Source organism: Excalfactoria chinensis, chromosome 2 (assembly GCF_039878825.1).
Source record: "Excalfactoria chinensis isolate bCotChi1 chromosome 2, bCotChi1.hap2, whole genome shotgun sequence".
Taxonomy (NCBI): domain Eukaryota; kingdom Metazoa; phylum Chordata; class Aves; order Galliformes; family Phasianidae; genus Excalfactoria; species Excalfactoria chinensis.
The window spans coordinates 67,935,597-67,960,952 of record NC_092826.1 but is presented as its reverse complement, the minus strand read 5'-3'; the positions used below and the strand labels follow the sequence as shown (position 1 = coordinate 67,960,952).

Genomic DNA, 25,356 nt, shown 5'->3' with positions numbered 1-25,356 from the left:
AAATTACATCATAGAATCATAGAATGGCTTGTGTTGGAAGAGACCCCAAGGATCACAGAGTTCCAGCCCCCTGCCAAAGGCATGTTTGCCAGCCACTAGATCAAGTACTCAGATTGTCCAGGGCCCCATCTAGCTTGGCTTTAAACACCTCCAGGGATGGCATTGTGGTGCTGCAGTATGGGGAAGTCATTTCAGTTCTGCAGCCTGCTACATTTTATGTCTCCAGAGAACATGTGCTAATGGTATGGCTATCTTTCTTTTTTGGTAGCACCATGGAGTTAGTGTATAATGAAACTGTCTCTCTTAGGAAGATGAAGTATACTTTACAATGTGGGGAAAAATGTTCGGATTTTAATGAATGTAATTGTGGGATCTTCCTGTAAGGGTATAGTTCTTCAGTTAATTCCTCAAGGGTATGTCGATGCTCAGTCAAGTTAGAGAGCTCTCTTAATTTCTTATTGCATCAGAACAGTGTGTCTTTATTGTGTTCAGCATACATCTTATATACCATTCACTTACAAGCAAGACATTCCTGTTCCTCAAACAGTTCCTCTAATCAGTTAATTGGTCCCAGCTTCTCCCAAACAACAGTGATAAAGGATGAAAGGTTTCTTAAGAGTAACAGGATTAACAATGCATATCAGTGGAACCTCCTGTCCACCCTTAGAAGCAAACAGACACTGCTTGTTCTTGTCTCACATTCTGTTCTTCCAGGGTTTCACAGTGATAAGGCCTACCAAAGAATCTGATAAGCTCTTTGGTGACTTGCTCACAGTTACATCTACCCCCACAAGGGTATATTTTCACAAATTCCCTCTGAAGTGACCAATGTAGGCTTACGTAAGGTGACCTTTAATTTTTTTAAATTGAAGTATACGAATTATCTAAGAAGTTCTAGTAGAAGAAATACTAAAATAGAGCAAAAATATCAGATTTGTGTGGCATACAGTTGAAGTTCTAGTTTTTCTAGTTTAGGAGAAATAAATCCTATGCACACCATAAAACAGGGGGAAACCTCCTTTAATGATGAGGTTACTTCTTGCTTGTAAAGAAAGTAAATTAATCTTGTTGTTTCATAGTATAGGAGACAATTGCTGCTATTTGTTATATGTCACTCTGTTGAATTGTCTCTAGTCAGCTGTTAACTGAGTTCTCACCCCAGGAAGCTTCTCAGCTGCAAAGGGCTGCCTCCCAGACCAGAGCGTAGTTGATACGTCAATGTCTCTGCCTCATGTCCTGCCACTTTCCAGACAGATCTGAATTTCTCTACCTCTGGAAGCTTTGTTACTGCTTTTAGTGTTCTCACTGTTGCCAACAGGTTTGTTCTTTAAGCTGTGAGGACGTGAATTATGACAGAAAGCAGTTAAGAAAATTGGGTATGTTATCCAATTTCAGCAAAAGAGCCAGGGAGTTGTCATCCTTATTTCTTGTTATGCAGTCCATTATGTACACATTTGCCACTGTTTCATTTCTTTTCCTTTTCTCACAAAGAGGAAACAGGTTTACCTCTTGGCTTCACGCACTTCTCAGATTCTTCATCTGTGAGCACTCTTGTCAGCCCAGAATCTAGCCCCAGGGCTGACTTTTGATTGTAAGTGGCACTTGTGAAATGAGCCTGCCCTTCTCTTTCACCTTCTGTCAGGAGCCTTAAGATATAACAGCAACACTTCAAGTTATATAGCATTATGAATTGACTGGCACGCATCTTTAGTATGCTGGCTAAATGGGCTATAAATCCTTCTGTAGCAGTGAAGTTGCCATTTAACTTTCTATTGTAAGGTATCTTTGCTGATTGAAGAAGCCAGGTGAAATTTCAGGTTTAAGATGATAATATTTCAAAAAGAATAAAGAATAAATCTGAAGTAGTGCCTTTTCATATGGTGAGACCACTGTTCTGCCAAGCATGTTTCAATACTAGACTGGTGAATACCAGATTATAAAGCACAGAAAAAGAAAACAGGCAGCAATTTCTGGTTTTCACTAATAATTTAAGCCAATTTTGGGGATGAGAACCTGTATTGCTGGTGTATCATGCTTGAGAAATGTATTATTTTCACTTGTTATTTGTCTTTAGTGAGATGTTTGTGCTAGGTGCTGTTTAGCAAGAAATCTGCTGTCTTGAACAGTTCCTTGTGGCACTTCTGTTTCTAAATTCATCTTTGCATACACATAAACCATGCGGATCACTCAGTATCATGTGTGACCAAGATGTTTTCAAAGTCAAAACTACAGGGCTGTTAAATATGACTTCGGGTTTGTCAATGTATGGACTATAGTGCAGAGCCCATTAGTTTCAGCTATCTGTGGAGACCAGTAAAGCAGTTAGATGCCAAGAATTATAACTGCGTCAACTGAATTGAACCTTTTCCTGGTATTCAGTACAATTTCACTACAAATATGGATTTACTTTAATAAAGTGAGAAAGAATGTGATCATCTGTTCTGGGGCATTGGGGAGCACCTCAGTAAGTGATTTTTTTTTTCTTCTCTCAAAGTTCCTTAGTAATATGTGAGCTTTGAAAACTTATCAGAGTACTCTTACTTCCCTGAGTCTGTTGTTCTTGAAGATCTTCATATTCAGCTTTTTATTCTCTTTTTACTTTCATCCTTTCTTTGAACCATTTTTGGGAAATGAGGGATTTGTATCTCACCCACATAACAAACAGTTCATCAGCTTCAGCCACTATATATGTGGGCAGTTTCAGCTGAAGCAGGGAAGCCTGCAAGCAGTACTTGTTTATGACTTGCTTCCTCCTTAGAATAAGCTAGGAAGAATAATTGTGTATAGTGGCTCTCTTTTTCAGAGGTTCATACCACATCCACAGCCTATTTCAAATAGACCATATTGATCATTCCTGATGGTCTGCAACAACACAGTAACTGTTCCAGTAATTCACTGGGTACGGTCATTTAGCACACTGCCTTGGCTCATTAATACTGAGCAAGGTGAGCTACAAAGCTCACCTCAAAACTTATGCTATGTCTTAGCCATCATTCAAGAAAATGCATTGTAATACCATTTGGAGGAAATCGTCTTGTTTTGGTTCAGGCATTTGATGTTTATATTTACGGAATACAGAACAAACGGCTGAGGATCAAGAAAGTCTTTGCAGTTTCTAATCTGTATTAGCCCCACAGCAATTGGGCTGTAGGGCAGCATGGCCTAGTCTCTTTGGCAAGGAAGAAGGCAGAAGCAATAAAGCCTTTCATTGAGAATTTAGCTGAGATAACCTTTGCGGTAGGAAAGAGCAAGGCATGGAGATAGGAAGTGCATGGGAAGTCATAGTTGTTTGTGCTCTCTGTGTCCCAGGAAGAACCAGGCTACATGAGCACCTTTTTGCATGACCTTGAAGCTGCCACAGGCCCAGCAGGTTTGCCATGCATGGCTTGCAGTTCAGCCACCCTTGTGCATGCCATGCAGCTGTTCTGGGCACACACTTCTACTCTGAAGAGCAGTACATGAGGCTTACGCAGCATCGCTGTTTACTTTCTTGCTGCATATGTGGTACCAAACCTTTCATCCCTCACCATGACTCTGAGGCACTGTGGTGTTGAGAGAAAGGTCTCCCACAGATAGAAAACAACTCCCTTGGTTGGTGCTAAATTAAGATAATCGTGTACTAAAAGACAGCAGCAAGAATGGCAGGCAAAGGCGATAATTTGTCACCTGTTTTTAGAAGTGTTTTGTCATTACTGGGCAGAGTGGCAAAGCCACATTAAATATTAATTTCTGTGCAATTATGATTCCTCATGCTCTACCTGTACCTGTACAGCTCTGTTTATATCAGCTGATTTTTCTCTGTGTTTTCTGCAGTCTATGGGATTAAGTGACTGTAAATATTTGAGTTTTTTTAAAGGTTATATTCTCTTGTGCACAAAAAATATATTGTGTAGATCTGATGCTTTGATACATAAGTACATTATTCCTGAAATAGTGTAATAAATGCACTCTGCAAACACTGTTCAATTGTATAATGCATCCATGACACGTGCAAATTGGAATTAGGGGGGGGTGAAGATCTGAACTTGTGTCCTTGGACATCACAAGTCAATCATAAGGGGACTTAGTAAGGTAGAAGGCCCAAGCGTGGTGTGAAGTTGGATTTGAACTGTTAGGCAGGTTTTTCACTTGTTTTCCAAAAAAATTATGACAGTGCAAATGAATAAAATCCGTCAGTTAAAGTAAGAATCAGGTTTTAATGTATTTTTTTATAAGAGGTAAAAGGACACTTCTGGCATGAATGGTGGTTTTATATGGAGAAGAAAGAAGAATTGAGTCATGTACTGTGAAATCAACCTATTGGTTTAAAGGCAGAAATGTATTTTTAAAAAATACAAACTCCTGTAACAACATCGTCTAAAGGGATCTTTTTTTTCTTTAAAGGGCATTTTTCCTCTTGTTTTTATGATGTCACTGTGCCAGTTCTCTTAAACTATGATAATGTCTGTCTACTGCAGTAAGTTTTATATCTGAGCAACTTTCTCATATTAAACAGTTATAGAATCATAGAACGGCCTGGGTTGAAAAGGACCACAATGATCATGTAGTTTCAACCCCCCTGCTATATGTGCAGGGTCACCAACCACCAGACCAGGCTGCCCAGAGCCAAATCCAGTCTGGCCTTGAATGCCTCCAGGAATGGGGCATCCACAGCCTCCTTGTGCAACCTGCTCCAGTGTGTCACCAGCCCCTCAGTGGAAAAACTTCCTCCTAATGTCTAACTTAAACCTCCCCTGTCTCAGTTTAAAACCATTCTCCCTTGTCCTATCACTGTCTGCCTTCATAAACAGCCATTTCCCCTCCTGTTTATATGCTCCCTTCAGGAATGGGAAGGCCACAATAAGTTGGTCCCACTACCTTTCTGTTTTGGTGTTTGTTCTACTTCAGTGTAGGAAAAAAAACAGTACTTCAGATTCTCAGTGGTAATAATCTATCAGAATCTTGATGCAGATGATTAAGATATTGTCATTGGTATTGGATAAGGCTTCACTGTCCTTTAGGTTGTGCATAGACTTCTAAAATTACCTTTAAAAACATAGTTATTTACTGAAAATGAGAAAATCTGTGTCTTTCCCAGTGTAAGTATTGTTTTTGCTTTGAGTCACAACTGATTAAATTGTCCAGGAAAATTAACAGTTACAGGTCTAAACAAGGAGTTAATTTGCCCTGTGTTATCTTTGCATGTCTAGTAGATATCTAATGTTACAATACATATTATCTGTGTAATCACAGTAAGTTCTAACTCAAGGTATTTAAAAGTCTGTCATGTGCCATATCATGAAATCTGTGTATCTTAGAGGCTTTGAAAAAAAGATTGTGCTGAAGATTTGAGGATTGGTTTTAGCAAGGGTATTAAGGCTGAGATTTTTCTAAATCCCTTTATCTGCACAAAGTAGGGCAAAGCAAAATGCGCATTTACTACATATGTGGATAAAAATCACATATTTAAAATATCATTAAAAATGTATTACAGAAATTAATTTCATTTTTTCAAAAGTAAGAATGGTCCTTGAATTTCCCTCTTTTAAGATGTTTCATGCCTACGTGGAAGTTTTGTGTATTTCAGGAGAAAAATAAATCACCGTCCAGGCTTTATTGCTGCCTATTTTGTTATCACTGTAGAATTATTTTCATGGCATAACTATGTGGTTGGTGGGAAGAGTCGGGTATGTCAGAAAGGGCTCAGTCAAACAGATCAGAATCTGAACCTAAAGGTGGATGGCTGCCCAGAGGATGCCTGCATTGGGAGGTCAGAAGTTGTAAAGAATAAGGCGGTATGCTGAAATGAAGAGCGCCTGCTTACCTACACACACACACACACACGCATGCACAAGTGTTACACCTTCAGTTGAGACAATTCTCAGTATTTCACTGATCCTTGCTGACAATCTGTCTTGTTTTCCAACAGTGGGATGGAGTAGGACCTCTCCCAGACTGTGCAGAACCACCCAAAGGAATCCAGATGCTGTGGCACCCTTCAATAGTCAAACCCTACCTCACACTTCTTTCTGAGTGCTCAAATCCAGACACGCTGGAGGGGGCAGCAGGGGCACTGCAGAACTTGGCTGCTGGGAGTTGGAAGGTAAGAATATTGACCTGGTATGCCTGTCTTTTCCATTGAGAACTCCTTATAGATGACATCAAAGTGGTGCTGCAAGTATGTCTAAGTTCTTCTAGTGGAGTACCTCTCTATTTTTACAGAACTATCTGTAGTAAGATTTGCGATAGTATTTTAAGTCCTCTAAATTGGTAATCATGAAAAAAGTTGTTATACAGCAGTGAAAATCACATTACTCAAGTATGAAAAACTGATGTTGAAAAACAATATCCAAATGATAAGAAGCAGCATCTTGATGAATCTGTGGGGATGTAGCCATGGAAATGAGTCCAATTATCTCCAGTGACAGTAAAAATGAAAACATTTTGTGTTGTCACTGCAGAAACTGGCTTACATTTTGTCTCAGGAGAAACTAGACAAGAGCATAACAAAATATAAACAAAGTAATACCAACACAAGTAATCTCACCATCTATTAAAACAGAAAAGTAAGAAATGATTAAAATACATCAACAGTGATTAACTGTGTACAATGAGCAGGGAACTGCTCATTCAATATGCTGTATCCCAGCCAATCCCAGATTGGAACAGCAGTCAAAAGATCAAGTTTTCCCTTTCCAGTTATTTGCACTATATTGGAGGGGAGGGGGGAATAAATAAATAGTTTATTAGATTTTGAGAATATTCCTGGGGTTTAGAATAAAGCACCAAAATGAGAGAATTGATGAGCCTGATTTATAGCAATTTCTTCATCCCTTTTCTGGCAGTGAACTGATCTGACTGGGTGAAGGTACTGACTACCTAGTCCTGTTGAGTAAAAGTAATGCATTGATTTTACTTTCTGTGGGAATTTTTCACATTTGCTGTGAAAACCCACATGTACAGGGATCTGCAGTTATCAAAGGTAGGTCTCAGAAGGAGTCCTGTTTTTGGTTTTCATTATTCACTCATTCATATGTCATATGTATTTAAGTACCAGTTTCAGTAAGAATTAACTATCAGCCCTGGGGCTGATGGGTGACTTTTTTCCATAAAACTTTATTGAATGTTGAGTTAGCACATTCAGTAGATTCTAAGAGATGTGATTTTTGGTGCTGGTCCACCAGACTTTTCTGTGAGTTTGACTATTGCATTCATTGACATACTGGAGTGGGCAAAAAAGTCTCTGTGCAGTGATTTTTGTCCTATGAAGTGTTATGAAAACTTTGCCTGAAAATCAGTGTGGTTATTATTCTTGTATCATAGACCACATCAGATATTTCATAACCCTGGCACAGAAACACAATAAATGTCTTTTATTCATCTGGGGATGGGTGTATCCTCAGTCCAAATGAGAGAGGAATGTATGTATGTCTATTTGCCGGGACTTATAGGAGTGCAGAAATCCAAGCACTGCACTCTCCCATTTCTAATAAATCTGTATCTGTCATCCCTTAGTTGGCAGATGTATACATCGGACTAGAGGCGAAAAAGAGCTCCACAGAGCTCTTTGGCAAGTGACGTGTTAGAAAAACTGATTTGAACTTTAATACCATCCATGCTGATACCATGGGAAAAGCTCGGTTATTCTCTTGTTGCTCTATTTTTCTAAAGATTTGCCAATTCCATTACAAGTGATGTGCAGACATAAAATGAATATCCTTAATTTCACATGTCATACCAGCCATTTTTGTGAGGGTTGTAATCCTCTTTGGGGATTACATAAGCATTGATGTTTCCACCTTTTGACCTCTCTTTTCCACTGCTCCAGTCTTCTGGGTATAAAATAACTGAAATAAAAAATAGCAGGCTCTTAAAATAAGAAGTTATTCCTAAGGGAGATTTTCAGTTTTTTAAGTTCTTGCAAGAAATTGTAATTGTATAATGAATAGGAAATTATTTTGTTTTAATCATTCAAGAACTACTTTATCATAAAGCAAAAAGAGAAGAGCAAGCCTTGTTAAAGTAGGTAATGCTTCAATTAATAATAACAGCAATTCCAATGGTATTTTTTTCTTTTTCTAAGCAGCATTATAATAATGCTAGAAGAATTCTAGACTATATGAAGTAGCTGGTACACCAGGCATGCTTAGACACTTCCAAAGACAGTTTCATCTGTAAAAAGTATAGATAATAATATTGTGTGTGTGTGTATATATATATATATAATGTAAAAAATGTATATGATTAATATATATGTATTATGTATCATGTAATATATATATGGGCATGTTTCATATACTTGTATGACTTTTCTGGCTGTTCTGCCCTTCTGGTTCCTCTGGTAAAAACTTGACAAAATCTTCAGTAACAAAGAGGTAACACTTCAAACACAGGCAGTGCTTAACCAATGCAATTATGAGGGAAAGTGGGAAGATAAAGAGAAGCCTAGAATAATTTAAAAAATAGAATAAAATTGCCTAGGAAATTTCAGCCACTGGAATTAACAGATGATGTGTCTAATTCCACTGGACTACTACTGAAAATTTCAAATGCAAAAGGAAAGCAGCATAGGTTTAAGGATTAATAGCAGAGGAGGGCTGAAGTGACTTTATTTCAGGGAAGATAGTTTCTCACTGATACATAGACATAAAACAGATATAAGTACATAATCAATCTTAATCTGTAGGACATCTTTTACACTGTTTCACTTGTAGGAATTCCTCCAAAAGCCAAACACTGGGCAAAAAAGAGTGGAAAGTAAATGTACTTGTGTACTACTTTTACCCCTGTAAATATAAAACACTTTGGGCCCAAGTCTTTTTTCCTTTTTTCCTGAAGACCTGCTGCGTATTACCAGTTTGCAGGAAAAAAACTTGATTTTTTTTTTTTAATGATTAATGCAGTATATACTTAGAACCCACTCTATGATGAATAAAGAAAAATTGGCAACTAATAACCAGTCCAAATGTACATACACCAATGAAATATGTTTTTGACCTTAGGTATGTGGAAGGGTATTTTTCAATGCATAACCTTAATTTGGGATAGGAAATGTTTATGTTGGCTTTGTTTTTTGTTTTTTTGTTTTGTTTTTGTTTTGTTTTGTTTTTGTTGTTTTTGCTTGTATTTTGGTTCTGAACAGTATATTGACAGTATGCAGAAAGAGGGATTCATTTCAGAACAGATGCTGTGAGTATGAAAGTTCCTTCATCTTGCTATAGATGGTAATAATGGTAGGTTGAGGGGACTGCCTGCTTTCCAGTACATTCTCTCCCATTGATTCACATGCACATTATTTTCCCCATACCCTAAACTTTCTGTAGGCAGAAGGAGCAACACACACACACACACACACACACACACACACAAAAGCCATTGTTTTTAGTTTTGCTTTCTTTAATTTCTACTTAGATGTAATTTCTTTTCCAAAAATAGACTAATTATACTTCCTATTAAGTATAATTGAAAACGTATGTTATATACATAAGGCTGCTTGTGAAAAGGAAATAAAAACTGAGGCAGGTGTGTTTCTCATCAAACTATTGTAGTTTTTCATGGGCAAATCAGGTTTGAGGCATGCCTTTGGATGCACTGAAGACTTCCATTTTCATTGGGAGCTCTGCTAGCTTGTCAGGTTTGTGGAGAATGCATAAATAGGAATAGGAGCTTTGCTGACTGTCTGCTCTGTCAAGAAGGCACTTGTCTGCTCATTAAAAATTCTTTTCAACCTTGTATCATTATTTTAATACCTTGGATATCAGAAATTATGAGGTACAGTGTTGCAAGAGCTGTCTTGTAAAAGAAATCTCTGTTGTTATTTTTTTTACATATATTGTCTGGTATCAGTTCTTTTCCTGGGATGGTTGGAATAGATGTGGCAAGTTCTCTCTAGTTTTTACCTTGGTCAATAGGGTATTGATACGTTAAATCTAATAAACATTTAAAAAGTTAAAGTAGTTTAATACTTAACCTTGGCTTCTTGACATTGTCCTTCCTGAACAAAGTTTCTCTCACTGAAAGAAGGGAGATATTGAGATATCTGTGTATTTCTGTGTTTATCTGTATGTATCTGACAGCTAAATTTAGGCTGTTGTCAATTTATCTGCCAGACACATTTCTTTTGCGGTGAACTTGTCTCGTACAATGTTATCTTCTCTGTTGTGTGCAGTTAAAAACAACATTGTCACCAGGAACACAATGTCCTTAGTTTTTCCAAACTCTTAAAAAATAAAAAAAAAATAAAAAATAAAAACTCCTTCAGTCATTCATATGACTGTTTTGTTTTAAAATGCCATCATAATTTATATAGGTAATGCCTATCTTTAAAAAAAAAAAAAAAAAAAAAAAAAACTAGGAAACAAGGTCTATAGTGTATCTGTTGGTAGCATGAGGTCCTACATTAGAATAGGTAGCACACCTACTCTGAGCCTTGGTCAATCCCTGCCATGTTTTCAGCCTTCATTCTCAGTTGCTTTGCAGGGTTTACAAACTTCCTGTGTTGGCATTAGTGGCAGATGCTATACACCTGAATGTCTGTTAGTTTCTTGCACTCTGTAATACCAGGAACAAGGGATGCTCTGTGTAAGTCTTGCAAGAGCGCAAGGCCAGAGATTTCCTCATCTGCTTCCTTCTACCTCCTTTCCTTTCCCTGCCCTGTTTTGCCATACACAGCAGGGAATAGCAGTGTTTTTGGGGCAGACAATGGAATGTAGCTGCTTTTGTTCACCAGCAGGTACAATACCTGTGTGAATGGGGTTTCTGGGTCAATGGTCTGATCCCTTGAGACAGCTAGGTGAGATATCAGTCTCATTCCTTAGGCAAGCAACTACATTTGTTTTCTTGATTCCATCCTGAAGAAATCTGAAGTCTTGTGGGAGCAAGAGCTCTAAGTCATTAGATAAAGGAACTGCAAACATAAAAGGGACTGATGCAGTCAGAAGGTCACTACAGCTACTTCGAAAAGTAAAAAGAAAGAGTTTTGGAGCACCTTGCCTTCTGAACTCTTGCAGATAGTGAATAATTATTGTCTAAAGTAGGAGATGTTTAGGTTATCAGTCTTCTCTTATCAGGCCAAGCCATATTGTGAGTTCCCTGCCAGGCTTTTCTGATGACTCCAATTATTTACATGTTATTCCTGTAGAGTTTTGTCAGGCAGTTTGAGAAGGATGTTTGCTGAATTCCAGTGAAAAACTTCAGTTTCTTTTCTTCAAAATATTTCTATTATGATTTCTTTTATAGTAGAGTGGAAAATACCACTTGTTGTAACTCATTAGCAAATCCCAGAGGCATGCTTTTGGAAGAATCAGTGCACTAATCTAACAGGCATTCTTACCTTGATAGAACCTCACATACATGAGGCTGCAGCAGTTAGCACAAAGAAACATATTAGCTCTGCAGATAGGAAAATGGTATTCAAAGGTCTAGATAATACTGAGGAAACCTTCTGGAAACAGCTGTATCACAGACATCATGTGCTGATCAGCATGGGGATAAGTCTGGTGAGTAGGAGCACGCTACAGTAATATGAGTACAGTAAATTACTGTACTACATGAGATGCACCACTTTTGTCTCAAAGCCTTTCTTTTATAATGATAGGCTTGGACAGTTTTTCCAGTGCTTAAGAAATGTCGTTATAATGGCTCTCAGATGATTTGAATACAGATTACACACTCATACAGTACAATCAAGGATGACAAGGTGCAAGGGCAGTTTCTTCTGAATGCTTAAGTTATCTTCTGTTCACAGCATTTTAATATTTAGTTTGTTTATTTTCAAGTCTTTATCTACCTTATATTTCCTTTCTCTTAGGGCTTGCCTAAGGTCACAGAGCAAGAGGAAATTAACAGGTTAATTACCGTCTAGCAAACTTTGCATCTCTCTGATCTTCCTGGTTCTATTGGTAGTTTAGCTTGCTCTGTCATGCTTGCTGCCCTGAGTTGGCTTTCTTGTTTTAGTTTCTATCTCCCCTTTACATTTGGAGTCTCTATAGAGTCATAGCATCGTAGTACTGAATTGCATCAGTACAACGCAAATTCTAGTTGAAACTGAAGTATATGATTGAAATATTCTGGAGATACTCAGGTAACACTGGTGTCTGTGGCAGGGAGGTGAATGCGTGTAAAATATAAAGTCTATTCAGTTGTTAGAATTCCTTGGGTGGTTTTCTGTTTTGTTAATTTTTCATTCTGTGGTGGGCATTTCTTCACTTCTAGTTTGTTCTCCTGTGTTGGTTATCCATTGGAGAATGTAGAAAACCATATGCAATGGTGTTAATTTGTTAAATACTTACTTTCTTTTCTTAAAAAGATAAGTTAGTTCAATCCAGATGAATTACTCTTTTGTTGAGTTTCAGCCTAATGTACTTAATCTCTACAGACATGTGGCTCTGGAAGGGGTATTCTATAGTAACAGTGACAAATGTAAGAAATAATTTACCAGATTACTGTGTTTTCTTCTCAATTTCCATGGCAGATCTACTAATGGAAGTGGACATAGAGATGCACTAGATGTCTTGAAAGTGCAGTGTAGTAGTTATGCCCTCTGAATTCAATTATCTGCGAAGACTATTCGTGCATGGATTGTGGCTCCCATGTTTGTCTCTGATAATTTAGCTGCAATCTGATGCAACAATAATGATCTTTGCTTGTTTGTTTTCTCATTCAGTTTGAAATGCACACTCTTCCCATAGGAGTCATTTCTCTGTACAGATTGAATCATTACTTGACCATTGACACTGCCACTGATTTGTGGAGCAACAGGATGATTAAGTATATTGGCAGAGGGCCTCATTCACCAACAGGCAACAAACCCTTTGTCTCTTTTCTTATGATTTTTCATCTCTTTCTTTTCTACTTCACTGAGCTCATATTAGCAATTGACCTGCAAAGTGGAAATGCAGGAATGTTTCTTGATGGCTTTAGGCAAACAAAAGAATGATGAGTATATGCAAGAGTGAATCAATTTTTCCATTCTCTGAGAGAATAAAATAGCAATTTTGAGGCATCTCAATTTGAGTGTTCCTGAAATACACAGAGCACAGCATAATTGCTTGCAGAGACTTGTCCTAATTGGCAGTTTTAGGAAAGAGACACAGACAGTTCTTAGCACTTGCAGAATGGAAAGTTCTCCAGAGACTGTTGAAACAATTAATAGGCATTTCTGTCTTTCTGCCTAAGGTGCTTGACTTGAAACACAGCTGAAATGGTAGCTATTCGCAATGAGGAGCCTCTGAACCTTTCCAAAGCAGATGACATTCTCACCACTCTCTTCCAGTTTCAGAAGGCAGCTGGGGGGAGTGCAGGGGGAGAGGAGAGGTTTTGTGCATGCTTTTCCCTCTCACCCATTGTTTTATTTATGTGTGCATATGACCATCTGAAAAACATTATATCTGGATCTTTCCCCATGTGAGAACTCTGAAGCTGTATCATTGACTGTTATCAAAGTAACTGGTATATTACAGATACTGAAGACTTGCATGTCATTTATTCAGAAGGGGGGAGAGGGGTGCATTTTTTTTTTCTATTTTTTTTTCCCATGCTTGAGTTATTTCACTGTGTCTCCTGTCTTGTCTTTTGTTCTCTCCAGGGTTAAAAAAAACATATTTCTTAATGCATTTTGTAACTCAGCTTGCTTCTTTTAGCTTTTTGCAATATATGACAAAAATGCTACGACCAAGAAATCTGCTGCAATACTGGGCTTTGAAAAGCTTGTGCTTTGTTTTTCCTTGACAGCTAAATGAAAAATTCAAAGGAAAACTGTTCTTGGAGGTTTTATTATGAAGGGTTTTGTAATACAGTGAATAATCAATAAAATCATTTTAGATACTCTCTGGTATGGAGTAGATAAAAAAAGAAAATCCACCCACAAACAAACTACTCCTACTGATTCCCTGTATAATCCATATTGGAAGCTCTACACCTGGGATGTACTCCTGCTGTAGGCAGCAGCAACTCTCTCTGCTAGCTTGAGTTCCTCAACCTAATAGGCTTACTGCATTATCAAAGCAGTCTCTCTGTGAGCTTGAACTTGCATGCTGGAAGTCCCATGTAATCTCAGTAGATACAGTGGTTGTCTTCCATGGGAGAGGCACAGAAAATACAGGAATGGGAGGTTTTGAGTACTTTGGGTGCACCCAGCTGCAGGTGACAGTGCATTTAACTGGGAGGTGTATGTGTAGTTATTTAAAAAAAAAAAAAGCTCAAAAGATTACTTTGGGGTTTTCAAAATGTCTTCTTTATTTAATATCCCATTAAACTCAATGTATAGGCTAGCAATTTTTTTATTTTTTATTTTTTTTCCAGCAGGTATTTTCAATTAAAATCACCAATCTCTATGAATTGGTTGTTTTGTATCCAGTGTTCCCATGTGCTGGCTCTAGAGAAGAAGCATAGGGTACAATCAGCCAAGAATCCTGCTACTGTTTATCTTTCACCTCAGTGCTATTCTTTGCTTTGCTGCAGTAAATGATGGCACATTCACATTTCGGACATATTACATTATTGTGCTTAGTGATGCTGAGCCCCACAACCTATGTACCTGACTAAAAAGCTTATTGTGACCATTATTACTTTTGTCTACAGCAAAAGTCTGCCAGCTAGTTTTTGCTATGTGTCTTTACTGCAGAGGAGAAATGATAAATAATACTCTGAATGCCGGTTTCTCTTCCTTTTTCCCAATTTCCCCTGAGTCATACAATCTAAAATGAATTTGTACTCCAAATATTGCAAGATTGCAGCCCTTGCCTGTCTGTTTCTATTGGTGTTATTGTAAAATGTTTTCTGACCTTGTGCTGTTAAGGGCACCTGTCTATAATAGTATAAACAGGTACTTGCTTTCTGAAGTGAGCACCTCGGCTGCACTAAATAGAGGCCAGGCCATATGCGTGATGGCAGTAAGTGTGCTTTCCTTTTTCTGATGATTTGTGCCATAGAATTTGTTTTTGTTCTTAATTTCTGGAGGATCTCTATTATGATCTGACTGTTCTTTAAGATGTGATATAACTGTTAAGAAAGTTTTGTCAAAAGACTAGGGATCCATGATCTGGAAATGTGAGGGCTTATCATCTCAGCTTTTAAAATATTTGAAGTTTTTCAAAGTCTGATGTTCTGGGGTTCTGGAACTTTGCCTTCAGCCCCCTAGTATGAGGGCACAATAAGGATTCATGTCATAGCACCAAAGGGGACAAGCTCAGCTTCAGTGAACTCCTTCTAAGTATCAGTACAAGGAGCAAGAATTTGGTCTTGAAAATTCAAGAGGAACGTTCAAGGTATTGGAAGGAGTGTATTCCTAGTAGGTGGCTCATTTCAAAGCAGGCTGTATTAAATTGATCTGTGCATCCTGCAGGTGTTCAAACATCTCAAATTTTGCTATAACCATTGGCTTTAAAAACCACAATTTTTGTTTTGTTTGCCTTTTTCCAACTTCTAGAGCTAACAGAACAAAGAACAGGACAGTACAGTTAACTTTTCATAGACGTAGACGCTTGGAAATCCAAGTTGTACAGCCTTGAATGGAGCTCCTGGTCAGGGCACACACTGTGTAGATCCTGTCCATGAAGAGTTTCACTGACAGTATAGCTTTTAGAGCTCTTAAGAGAGATTTCTTAGGGATAAGAACCCTGCTCATCATTTCTGCTGTTAAACAAACATTTTTTGTTAAACAAAAAAGGGTATTCGTGAAAGAACATGCTGCTTCACTTTACTTGCTAGTATTGTTGTCCAGGTGCCAAGTAGGAGATACCTACAGGCTTCTCTGCTACAATTAGTAGAGAAGCAGGATGTGCATCGCACAGAGCCTCTCCTGCCTGAATCAGCTAGTATGTGAATTACTAACCCCTCCTTAGGATCACTGTGGGTGCCAAAATCAGGTGTGTAATAGTCCCATTTTTTTCTGAACGAGTTAGCAGTTGCAAGAGAAATTTTAAAAGCATTATGTTTCTATATTTTATTTTGCAATAATAACAAATTCTCAAATTTCCTGAATGTATCTTGTAGTGTATACTTTATAATGTAATTTTTGTGGTTTTAGAGGAGAGCATCATAAAATGTTGTATAGCAAATGCTGATGTAAAAGCAAGTGGTCTGAAGACTTTGTCTGTAAAATGTAACCAGGTGTGCTAGGATTCAAGTCAATTCATCAATTAATTTCCCTGCCACCATAAAAAATCAGTGCTGATTTCCAAATCAAGTGGTTGCTTAGCATCGTAAATGCAATTTCCTCTCTTCTGAGTTTACATGCTTCTGTTACTCCTTGCTCTGTAACTTCAGGTGCCTTGCTGGTCTTAGTGGATTTTTCACTTTCTTTACTGTGTTCTCTCATGTGTCTTTACAGTGGTCAGTGTATATCCGTGCTGCTGTCCGCAAAGAAAAAGGACTGCCAATCCTGGTAGAACTGCTTCGAATAGACAATGACCGGGTGGTATGTGCAGTTGCTACAGCTTTACGAAACATGGCCTTAGATGTCAGAAATAAGGAGTTAATAGGTATGTTCTTTCCCAACTCCATCTATTTTCTATTTTGTTTTGTTGTTTTTTTTTTTTCCTTCTAGCTTACAGCAGAATAAGCACAATGAAAGCAATTATTCTCACATTTCTAACATAATTTCTTCAATTCTTTCTCTAATGCTTTATATTCACATTTTATGTGATGGCTTAATGCTGTATTGCAAGGAACTGTTAAATTAATTAAACATCATGCAGCATTTTATGGTTTGACATACTGTAATCTCCAGAAGAAAAGTGATGGCTTTGTTCTAATATAGCACTTCGTTCATAGGCTGACAGTAGCACTTGCACCTTCCAGATCAAGGATATGACAGAGCAGCCACCTCTCGTCCTCAGTTTCTCTATTAAAAGTGATACTGGAGATTATGTAGTGTCAAATCAAGGACTTAAAAGATGGTATCAGGAATATACTGGACATATGAGTAGCTCCAGCAGGGGAACTTAGAGATAATTAATTGTCAAATATGTGCAGATAAGGAAGAAAACAGTGTTAACATAAATTATTTCTCATTCTGAATTCTGATGGTATGGTAAGCAAACTTTTTAGGTTTTCCATTGTATTTTCTGTTTTATGGCAGTTTTTTAATTTGTTTTGCTTTTTTTTTTTTAAGCTTTATTTCATAAAAAATGCTGTGAATCATTGAAACTGAATCCATGTTGTCTTTGAAAAAATATTTGCTTTCTTGGTTTTGAATTAGTCTAACAATCACAACAAAAATTACTTCTACTTCCTCTGTACCTTAAGTGCACATTGCTCTTCATTTGTGCCAGCTAGTTAATTTATCATAACTGCATGCTGTAATACTTTGCCTTTAATTATAGAATTCCATGGATAGATACTTTGATCATAATACTTTATTATTTGCATTCAGTGCTTCATTAGAGCAGAGCTCTGTAGCTTGTTAAAGCAAGGCAGTCAGTCCCCTCACTTCTTGTTGTACAAAATAGTGAGAACTTCACTGACAAAATGTTGTAAAGCAAACAGAGGTAGAGACTGGTGAGTAGCGTAAACCTGCTGGTGTTCAGCAGGAACTGAACTCAAGTTGGTGTTTGGCATGCAAGACCAACCTAATCTTTCAGATTTTCTTAATGTTATTGTTGGCAAAATTTACATGAAATTAGAGTTTGCTGTATTATGTTCCGTCTTCAGGAAGCTGCTTCAGGGTGCTGCTGTTCATAGTGGCTTTTTTTCCCCGTTATTTTCTAGGAATTTTAAAGTAGAAATTGCTGCTGAAGCAAGTGTATCAGGCCATCTAATCTGGATCAATAACTGATTCTTTTCATTTTATCTCATGATCCAACCTCAATTTTCAATCTTCAGCATGTCATAGTCTCTACCATGCAGCATCATAGTCCTTTTAATTGAAAGTTTTATTTTCTTCTCAGCTACGCAAATTTTATCAGGAATGTAAAGCTAAGCATGTAAAAACAGAGCTGTCTTTTAATGTGATGCACTATATAAAATGCTCATCAAATTATGGATAATATTGTATAGCCCCCAAATTTTAATGTTTTATGTAATTATCAGAGAACGTGTGATATAAACAAAGATGAGCTTTGAAAAGGTGGAAAGATTCTGTTGATTTTGATTTATTTATCTGTCAGCTAGTAATGAGCAGTGTTGCTTAAATTATTTGTGGGATGACTCTGAAGTCGTAATTTATAACTCTAAAGCAAGGTACAGACATGCCAATGTGATAGGGAAGGTTTGACCGTAATTCCTGAACCATTTCAGCTGTGATCTTTATATGTTCATTTCTTTGTCTCTTGTCACTGAACTTTGAAGAAACAGTAATAATGGTTGTTATTTCTCTTGTGAGTTTTTTTATAGCTAGTAGGTCACATCATAGATCTCATTTTCATAAATTATGAACATCTGCAGTTGTGAAGGATTCCAACTTGTTATAGAGTTTATTTTTGTGAATATTAAAATTCAGCGTGTTCTGAGAGATCTTCTAAGAGGACTCAAAAGGGGCTTGTTGATGTTCATTACATGAGTGTCTTTCTAAGTACAGTCAGCATCCTGTTTATCTTGCCTCAAGTTTCAGTTTGTCATATTCTTGCAGTGACAAACTCTGCCTCACAGATTGGCCTTTTCCCCTTCAGATAACTTTTCTTAACGGTGAATTGTCCATCTGTATACATAGTAAAGATTGCATAAGTGGAACTGCATTTTTTTAAATGCATGTTGGAGGTTCATTTTACAGCTTCTTTTTCAGTGATGCTGTTCTCCCATTCCCAGCTGACTAATTTTTACTGAAATGGTCCGCAGAAGTCGAAGTTTCTTTGCTGCTGTTACCAAGCAGCCCATGAATCAGTATTGTGGCATCTGGCAAATATAGCAGAAAGCTTACTGAAATCCAGATTCACCTGTACCAAACTACAAAGCAAATGAAAAGACCCTCATTTTGAAATGACCAAAAATTTATTTATAGATTTGTCAAATTCGCCAGTCTATTTTGGTTCTGTCACAGATCTATCAAGTATGTTTACATTGATAAAGTTTGGTGTCAGGCCTCCCTTCAGGTTTCTCTGAACTGTCACCATGTAACACCTTCTTCAGCAAGTTCTTCCTGGGTTTCATTTAGAGTATGCTTGTTGTCCTTAATATGACCTTCATTGTGCCATGTGTGGTCAAGTAGGAGGCTGAGGTGGTGGGCAAATTCATCTTCCTCCTCACTGAAATTAAAACCCACCGAGAAAAAGACAGAGTAAACTTGGCCTATTTTGTATTGATACTTGGTAATCCAGCACTTGGTTCTCCATTCTTGGACCTACTGCCCAGTTGCCTTTGTGGTTGCACTCAAGACATATTTGTTTTCTGCATGCTTTTCAGGACCTTTATCTTTACAGAATAGTACCTTCTGTCTGTCATTTCCCAAAAGAACACCCATGGGAAGATTTATTGACATTCTCTCTCGTGGTGGTGCCACAGCTGAAGGATGTAGACAGCTGATATTGCTTGTTGAGCACTGTCAATACAAACTGTTGTGCTTCAGGTCTTTCTGTCAGTTTGCTCTTATCCTGACAGTGGTTTCTGATGTTATTCTGTACCATTGTTGGTTGGGAAAAACACTGCAGCACTATTTCAAGAGCACCACTCACACATTTTCTCTGGCCGCTTGGGATGTATTTCTGTGGTTAAACAAAATATGCTTTTGGAGACGGGAGGTATTTTGAGCACTCATTCTTGAAAAAATAGGTGGACAGTTGCACTAATGGTTTTCACTGACCTATTGACACGTGTATAAGATGCATCCTGATATAACTCTTTGCTTACAATATGTAGAGAAGCCATGTGTCTGTTTAGGTCTCTAGGTTCAAAGCAGAGAGGGGACAAATTAAAGTGCTGCGATACTTAGGACATCTTTTTTTGTGGATACTGCTGCAAAAGCACAATTCAAATAAGTGAAGTCAAAGGTAAAATTTCAGGTTTTCACAACGTTTTGAATTGAATCCTGAAACGGGCTGTAAAGGGGAGGGAGTATTTTTAGATAACTATTCCTGCTTTAAGGTGTCAGTAATGAAATGTACTCAGTTCACTACTCATCTGTTGGTAACATAGTTTTCCATAGCATATTCATTAAATTGTTGCTTAGCTTGTGTTACAGCCTGCTTAATCATGCTAGGTATCTAAATATTAGACTCCCTTATAGCTGACAGAAAGAGAATCACCCCAAAAGTGATTTATCTAACATGATAAAGTGGATTTCACCCTGTATTACTGCCCAGCCACTGTTGAGAGAGAGGACAAGTTAGGGTATGTACAAATTGACACTGAATGTATGTCTTAGCATCTCATGGAAAAAATATACGTATTTAAGTGTTTGAAGTAGCTGGTGTTTTCTGAGTTTTATTGCTAAACATGAGAGAGTTTGATTGGAATATCTGTCAGGTGTTTGCAACTCTAATGAATTGTTAGACTCACTGAGTAATTTAAGTTAGAAGGAAACTCAGGAGGTCATCTTGCCCATCTTTGTACACAAAGCAGGGTCAGATTTGTTATTTCAAACTGTGATATTGATTCACATTTGGAAAGATTTACTTTCAGCAGGTAGGTAGGAAACATGTCAAAAACAACTGTTTGCATTCTAACAGCAGCATGTTCTGGAGCATAGTGACATGAGTTTCCCTTAGCTTAAAACATGGGCATGTTTTAATACCATAACTTTGTTTCAGTCTCTCTAATAAATCCAAGTGCAGATGGTATTTATTTTTTTTAACCACAAGAACAAAAGCCATAAATTATAAGTAATAGTAATGCATGTTATTGGGGAACATGGTAATGGATTGGGAGATGATGATTAAATCAAGTATGCAATTTTCATACCACTCGGAGCATCTGAACACTGATTTCTCTCCTTTTTAAATGTGAGCACTTCTGAATTTGTCACAAATAGATCTGCAAGGATCTGGGAGGCACTGCCTTATTGAGTTTTTAATCATCTTATAATGCTGTTTAGTTACTGAATTGTTAAGCTGACAGAAAATCACAATGCGTAAAATGCCAGAAGGCATTAATCTCAAATCATGGGCATTTGTTCAGAAGAATTAGAAGAAAGAATATATGCTGCAATTCATTTAATTTGTATCAATTTTATTGCACTTCAATTTCTGTGTTTAGTAGGTGAGTTGTGCAAAACATACATTAGAGTAAACAAATACCTGAATTAGAAGAAAGTGTCAACAAGAAGTTGATTTAGGAAATGGCATATATGGTCATGTATTAATAGCTCATTCTCTCTACTTTGTATTAGTGAAGAGAAAGATACTAGTTGGTAAATAAAGTTGGTAAATATGTGCAAAGTCCAGACTCCCTAGTTTCTAATGTTGCATATATAATTTGGGTGAGAATTTTCACTGGTAGAAGTTTAAATGCAAAATATTTTTCAATTACAGTATTAAAAAGCTTTGTTTCAAAGCTGTTTTGACTTTTCAGGTACTTTTTTGTGCATTACCTTTTGCTCTGGTTTGTCTTATCTGTATTTCTGACAGTAGGATCTGTTAGATACAGAGGTTAGGAAAGGCTTCTTTCCTCATTCATTTCTAATTTTCAAGTAAGGAGATCTAGGGAGAAAAACAGGCTTAGTAACCGAATTCTCAATTTTAAGATCAAATTGAAGATCAAGTCTTTACAGCTGAGTCAGTATAAACTTTGAGGGATGTCTCCCTACCATTAACCATCTAACAGTTTGGCAGGTAGTCAGGTAGGCTTGTGGTGTAAACATGGAAATTGACCTGCTTTGGTGTTCACCCTCGTGACCTTTGTCACCTAAGGTCTTGGATCTCAGGGTGGAACTAGTCCTGTGATGATAACCTGGATAGGTAACTAGAGACTCAGTGGCTATCTTTTGGGACACTGAAGATTAGCAAGTAGAATCTTAGGAAGTTCTTTTGTTAAGCTGTCTTTCTGCCCTTCAGTTAGCTTACTAGACTTTGCAAGAACAATTAGTGAAGAAGTGCTGCAATTTTCTACTGACACTCAAAGCATCAGAAATAACTGAATAGTCTCAAGTCTAATGATGCAGAGAACACCACTTCCAGAGATGGAGTATTTGTTGTAAAGCTGTAGTTAAATAAATGTACCGTGCTTCTTCTCCATATAATGCGATCAAGGTGTTTCACAATAGTATGACCCAGCCACAGGCCAGCTTTTCCTCACAGTAGAATGAACTGTAAGAAAACACCTAGAAAATGCCTGAATTTATATTGTAAAAGCCAGAGTCTCAGTTGAGTCATCTGCAATATTACAACATGACAGCTTATCTAGAATATAGTGGCAAATTCATTTAAGACATATTGTGGGCTTTGAAAGTCTCTATTCACATTGAGTAGTAAAATCTTATGGAGATGTCCCAGAAAAAATGCCCCAACCTGTATATTACACTTTGAGATGATAAATAAATTGTTTCTGTTCTTCTGCACAAAGTATAAAGCAATTAAATATACAGCATATGCATCTCACTCAGAAGACTGACATTTCAAACAATTCAATATTAATTTTCATCCCTGTTTTGCAATGCTGACGCTGGAAAGTACAACCAATCCTTGGAAAATTTAGAGTTCTGATCTAAAAAGTGCATATAATTCAGCTTGATATTGCATAAAACACACAGCGGTAGATATGCAAATGTCACAAACTGCTGAAGTACTTTTAAAAGTACTTTTAAATCCCTGAGGAGTTGTCATAAATCTGTAAAGCAGTTTCAGAATCCCAACTTTTGTAACAGTCATACATTAACAGATAAGTGTACCAAAACGGGTATCTGCAGCCCGCTTTATATCAGCTTTGAATCATAAACGTATTTTTTGTTTGTGCAGCATGTGAAAATAATCTTTTCTCCTGAAATATTTGTCAATTTAAGTCATTTTCAAATAATAGAAATTATACATATTAAATTTTGTTGCTAAAAGCACATTTTCTTTGGAGAATCCAGAACTCCAGCGTTTCCTATGATATGTCAGTGAAGGAGAGTAGAACATGGCAAGTGGATTTTTGTTTGATAGAGGAAACAAATCCTTCTTGCATGTGGAGACTTTAGGAATGGATCCAGGGCACTGTAGTTTCGAAGGAGAAAATCCAGACACCCTTCATAAAGGTGACACTGGGAGAAAACCCAAATGGAGAGGCTTGAAAGATTTACATGCCCCTGCACAGGAGGGCTAGGCTGACATTACTTAGGCTAACACTGGAGTCAGATACCTGTGTATATGCAACAACGTTTGTTATCATCCATTAGTTAAATATTTGGACCATAAAATCTCTTACTTTACCAGGGTAAAAATGGGGCTGTGATAAAAGAATCAGTAGTTTTTCAAAGAATGCCTGATAAGGGAGCAGTACTCATATCTGTATTCTTACAGCTGGCATTATATATCCAAATTTCAATGTATTTAAACTCAGTTTTGTTTTTTCTTTTCCTCTTTCTGATTGTTAGGAGGTTACACAGCATTGCCAGTCATTAATGGTTGCTCCAGTCTATGAGTAAGGTGACTGAATTTCTCTGGTGGTTTGTATGTATTCTGTCCCAAAATATGGAAAGCCCTTGTGTTCTGTCTGAAACAACTGTACGGAGGCAGCTCATACTAGTTGATTTCTTTAGATGGCATCTTCATATGCCCGTGTTTTACATACACAGTAATTGTTCTTTATGGAGTACTCTGATGTAGGATTTGGCTCCTTGTAAAAACCAAGGCATGCACCTTATATCATTTATATCATTAATGTTTCTTAGTGTTAAAGACTCTGGACTTTAATGTTACTCTTTAATGTTACCATTAAAACTTTGAGTATCCTTTTGATTACAGACAACAGGAAAATAACCTATAGAGGTAGCCTTTGCAAGTGAGTTCTTGCATTCCATCACAAATACCACACACCTCTGGATGTGTGTTGTCCTGAATAGTTGGAAGCACTATTAGCTTTCTGTTCATTTGTGGGAGTTCTTCTGTTGTGAATAGGCCTCATATTGAATCAGCTGGTACCTTCACAAGCAACTTAAAAATCCAGACTGGTTTCGTGCTTTTAACTGCTGGGATGGAACAGCAATAGTTTTGTAATGTTCAGTGACAAAAACCTAAAGGGTTAACTAAATCTAATAATCTGATGTAAGTGAGGAAATAATTCACTTGCTAAGGGGCCTTATCATAATCCTATAACATAAGACTGTGTTTCGGATACCTCAATGACTTAATTAAAAATAAAGAAATTTAGTTTTCCTCCCATAGAAAGCACAGATAGCCCTTAGAATCAGCTTCAGAGTCTCAATGATCTCTCCATGGCATCTTTATGAAATATTTGAAATCTGGTATTGCTTATATTGTCCTGTATAATTATGTATTTTGTTTTCCTTTTGCTTTCTCTTGTGGCTGCAGTATGCAAGAGGTTGTGCAGACGTGAAAAAGATGCACTACTTCCTAGAGTTAACAAGTTTTTTTATGTATGTAATGTTCAATACTCAATAATAATAGATCAGACTAAAGAAATTCTTCTAAGAAGGCATTTGTATGCATTACTGTTTAAACCCAGGCTTTTTGTGTAGAAATGTAATGTGTGTAGTTGAAACTGAAAGATCAGGATAAGACAGAAGAATACAGCACTTCATTAAAGTTTAAGATTGGTGGCGGCTTTTTTTTTTGTTATAGAAATCAAATAATTGAATATTTTAGATATATTCCCCCCATTATTGTAGATTGGAGGCTTTGAACCAACTTAGCACAGAACTATCTGCAAAGAGACCATTTTGAGTATTTTCAGTGGAATGCCAAGCTCAGCTCTGTAGAGAGAAATGGAAATCAAATCTACTTTGCTGTTTTTTGTTGTTTGTTTGTTTTTTATAAACCCTGATGAATATGTAAGGAAGCCATCACCAGTGAAATTCAAAATTTAGTTGTCTTTAAAGGTAGCCTTACCTATGAAATGAGTGTTATATTTCATGAAATTAAGGGAAGCATTGTAAAGTACCATCCTTATATTGGAGGTTTACAATTCTTTCATCCAAGGTACGTCTGACTCCATCTTCTCTGTACTATCCCATTAAGTATTTCCAGACAATATTAAAATATCTCCTTAATGCTAAATTCCAGCAAATGCAGTTCTTGTATGCCATGCGCTGCAGCCTCTGGCTGTCTTTGTGGTGTTCTGCTGGATTTGCTTCAGTGTTACAGTGTTTTTCCTCATGAGGGAGACCAAAACTGAGTGTGTAAGCATAATCTAGATAGAAAAATCATAGTTGTAGCTAGATTCCACCTGATATAACCTGGCATGTGGTCAGTCTTTGCTGCCAGGGCATATAGTGGACTCATGTTCAACATGCCCATTGGCAGCCCTAGCTCCTGGGTTTCTTTTGAAAATCTGTTTTTTACTAGTTGTTCT

General features: G+C 37.2%; 1 protein-coding gene across 7 annotated transcripts in view; it reads left to right on the top strand.

Annotated features, from left to right (window-relative positions):
* CTNND2 (catenin delta 2) overlaps positions 1 to 25,356 on the top strand; it is a 607,871-nt gene that overhangs the window by 523,157 nt on the left and 59,358 nt on the right. For all 7 annotated transcript variants that reach the window (XM_072330397.1, XM_072330395.1, XM_072330394.1 and 4 more), the window contains 2 exons: positions 5,909 to 6,082; positions 16,310 to 16,460. In XM_072330397.1, the coding sequence (XP_072186498.1) occupies positions 5,909 to 6,082; positions 16,310 to 16,460 (325 nt within the window). The remainder of the gene's footprint in view (positions 1 to 5,908; positions 6,083 to 16,309; positions 16,461 to 25,356) is intronic.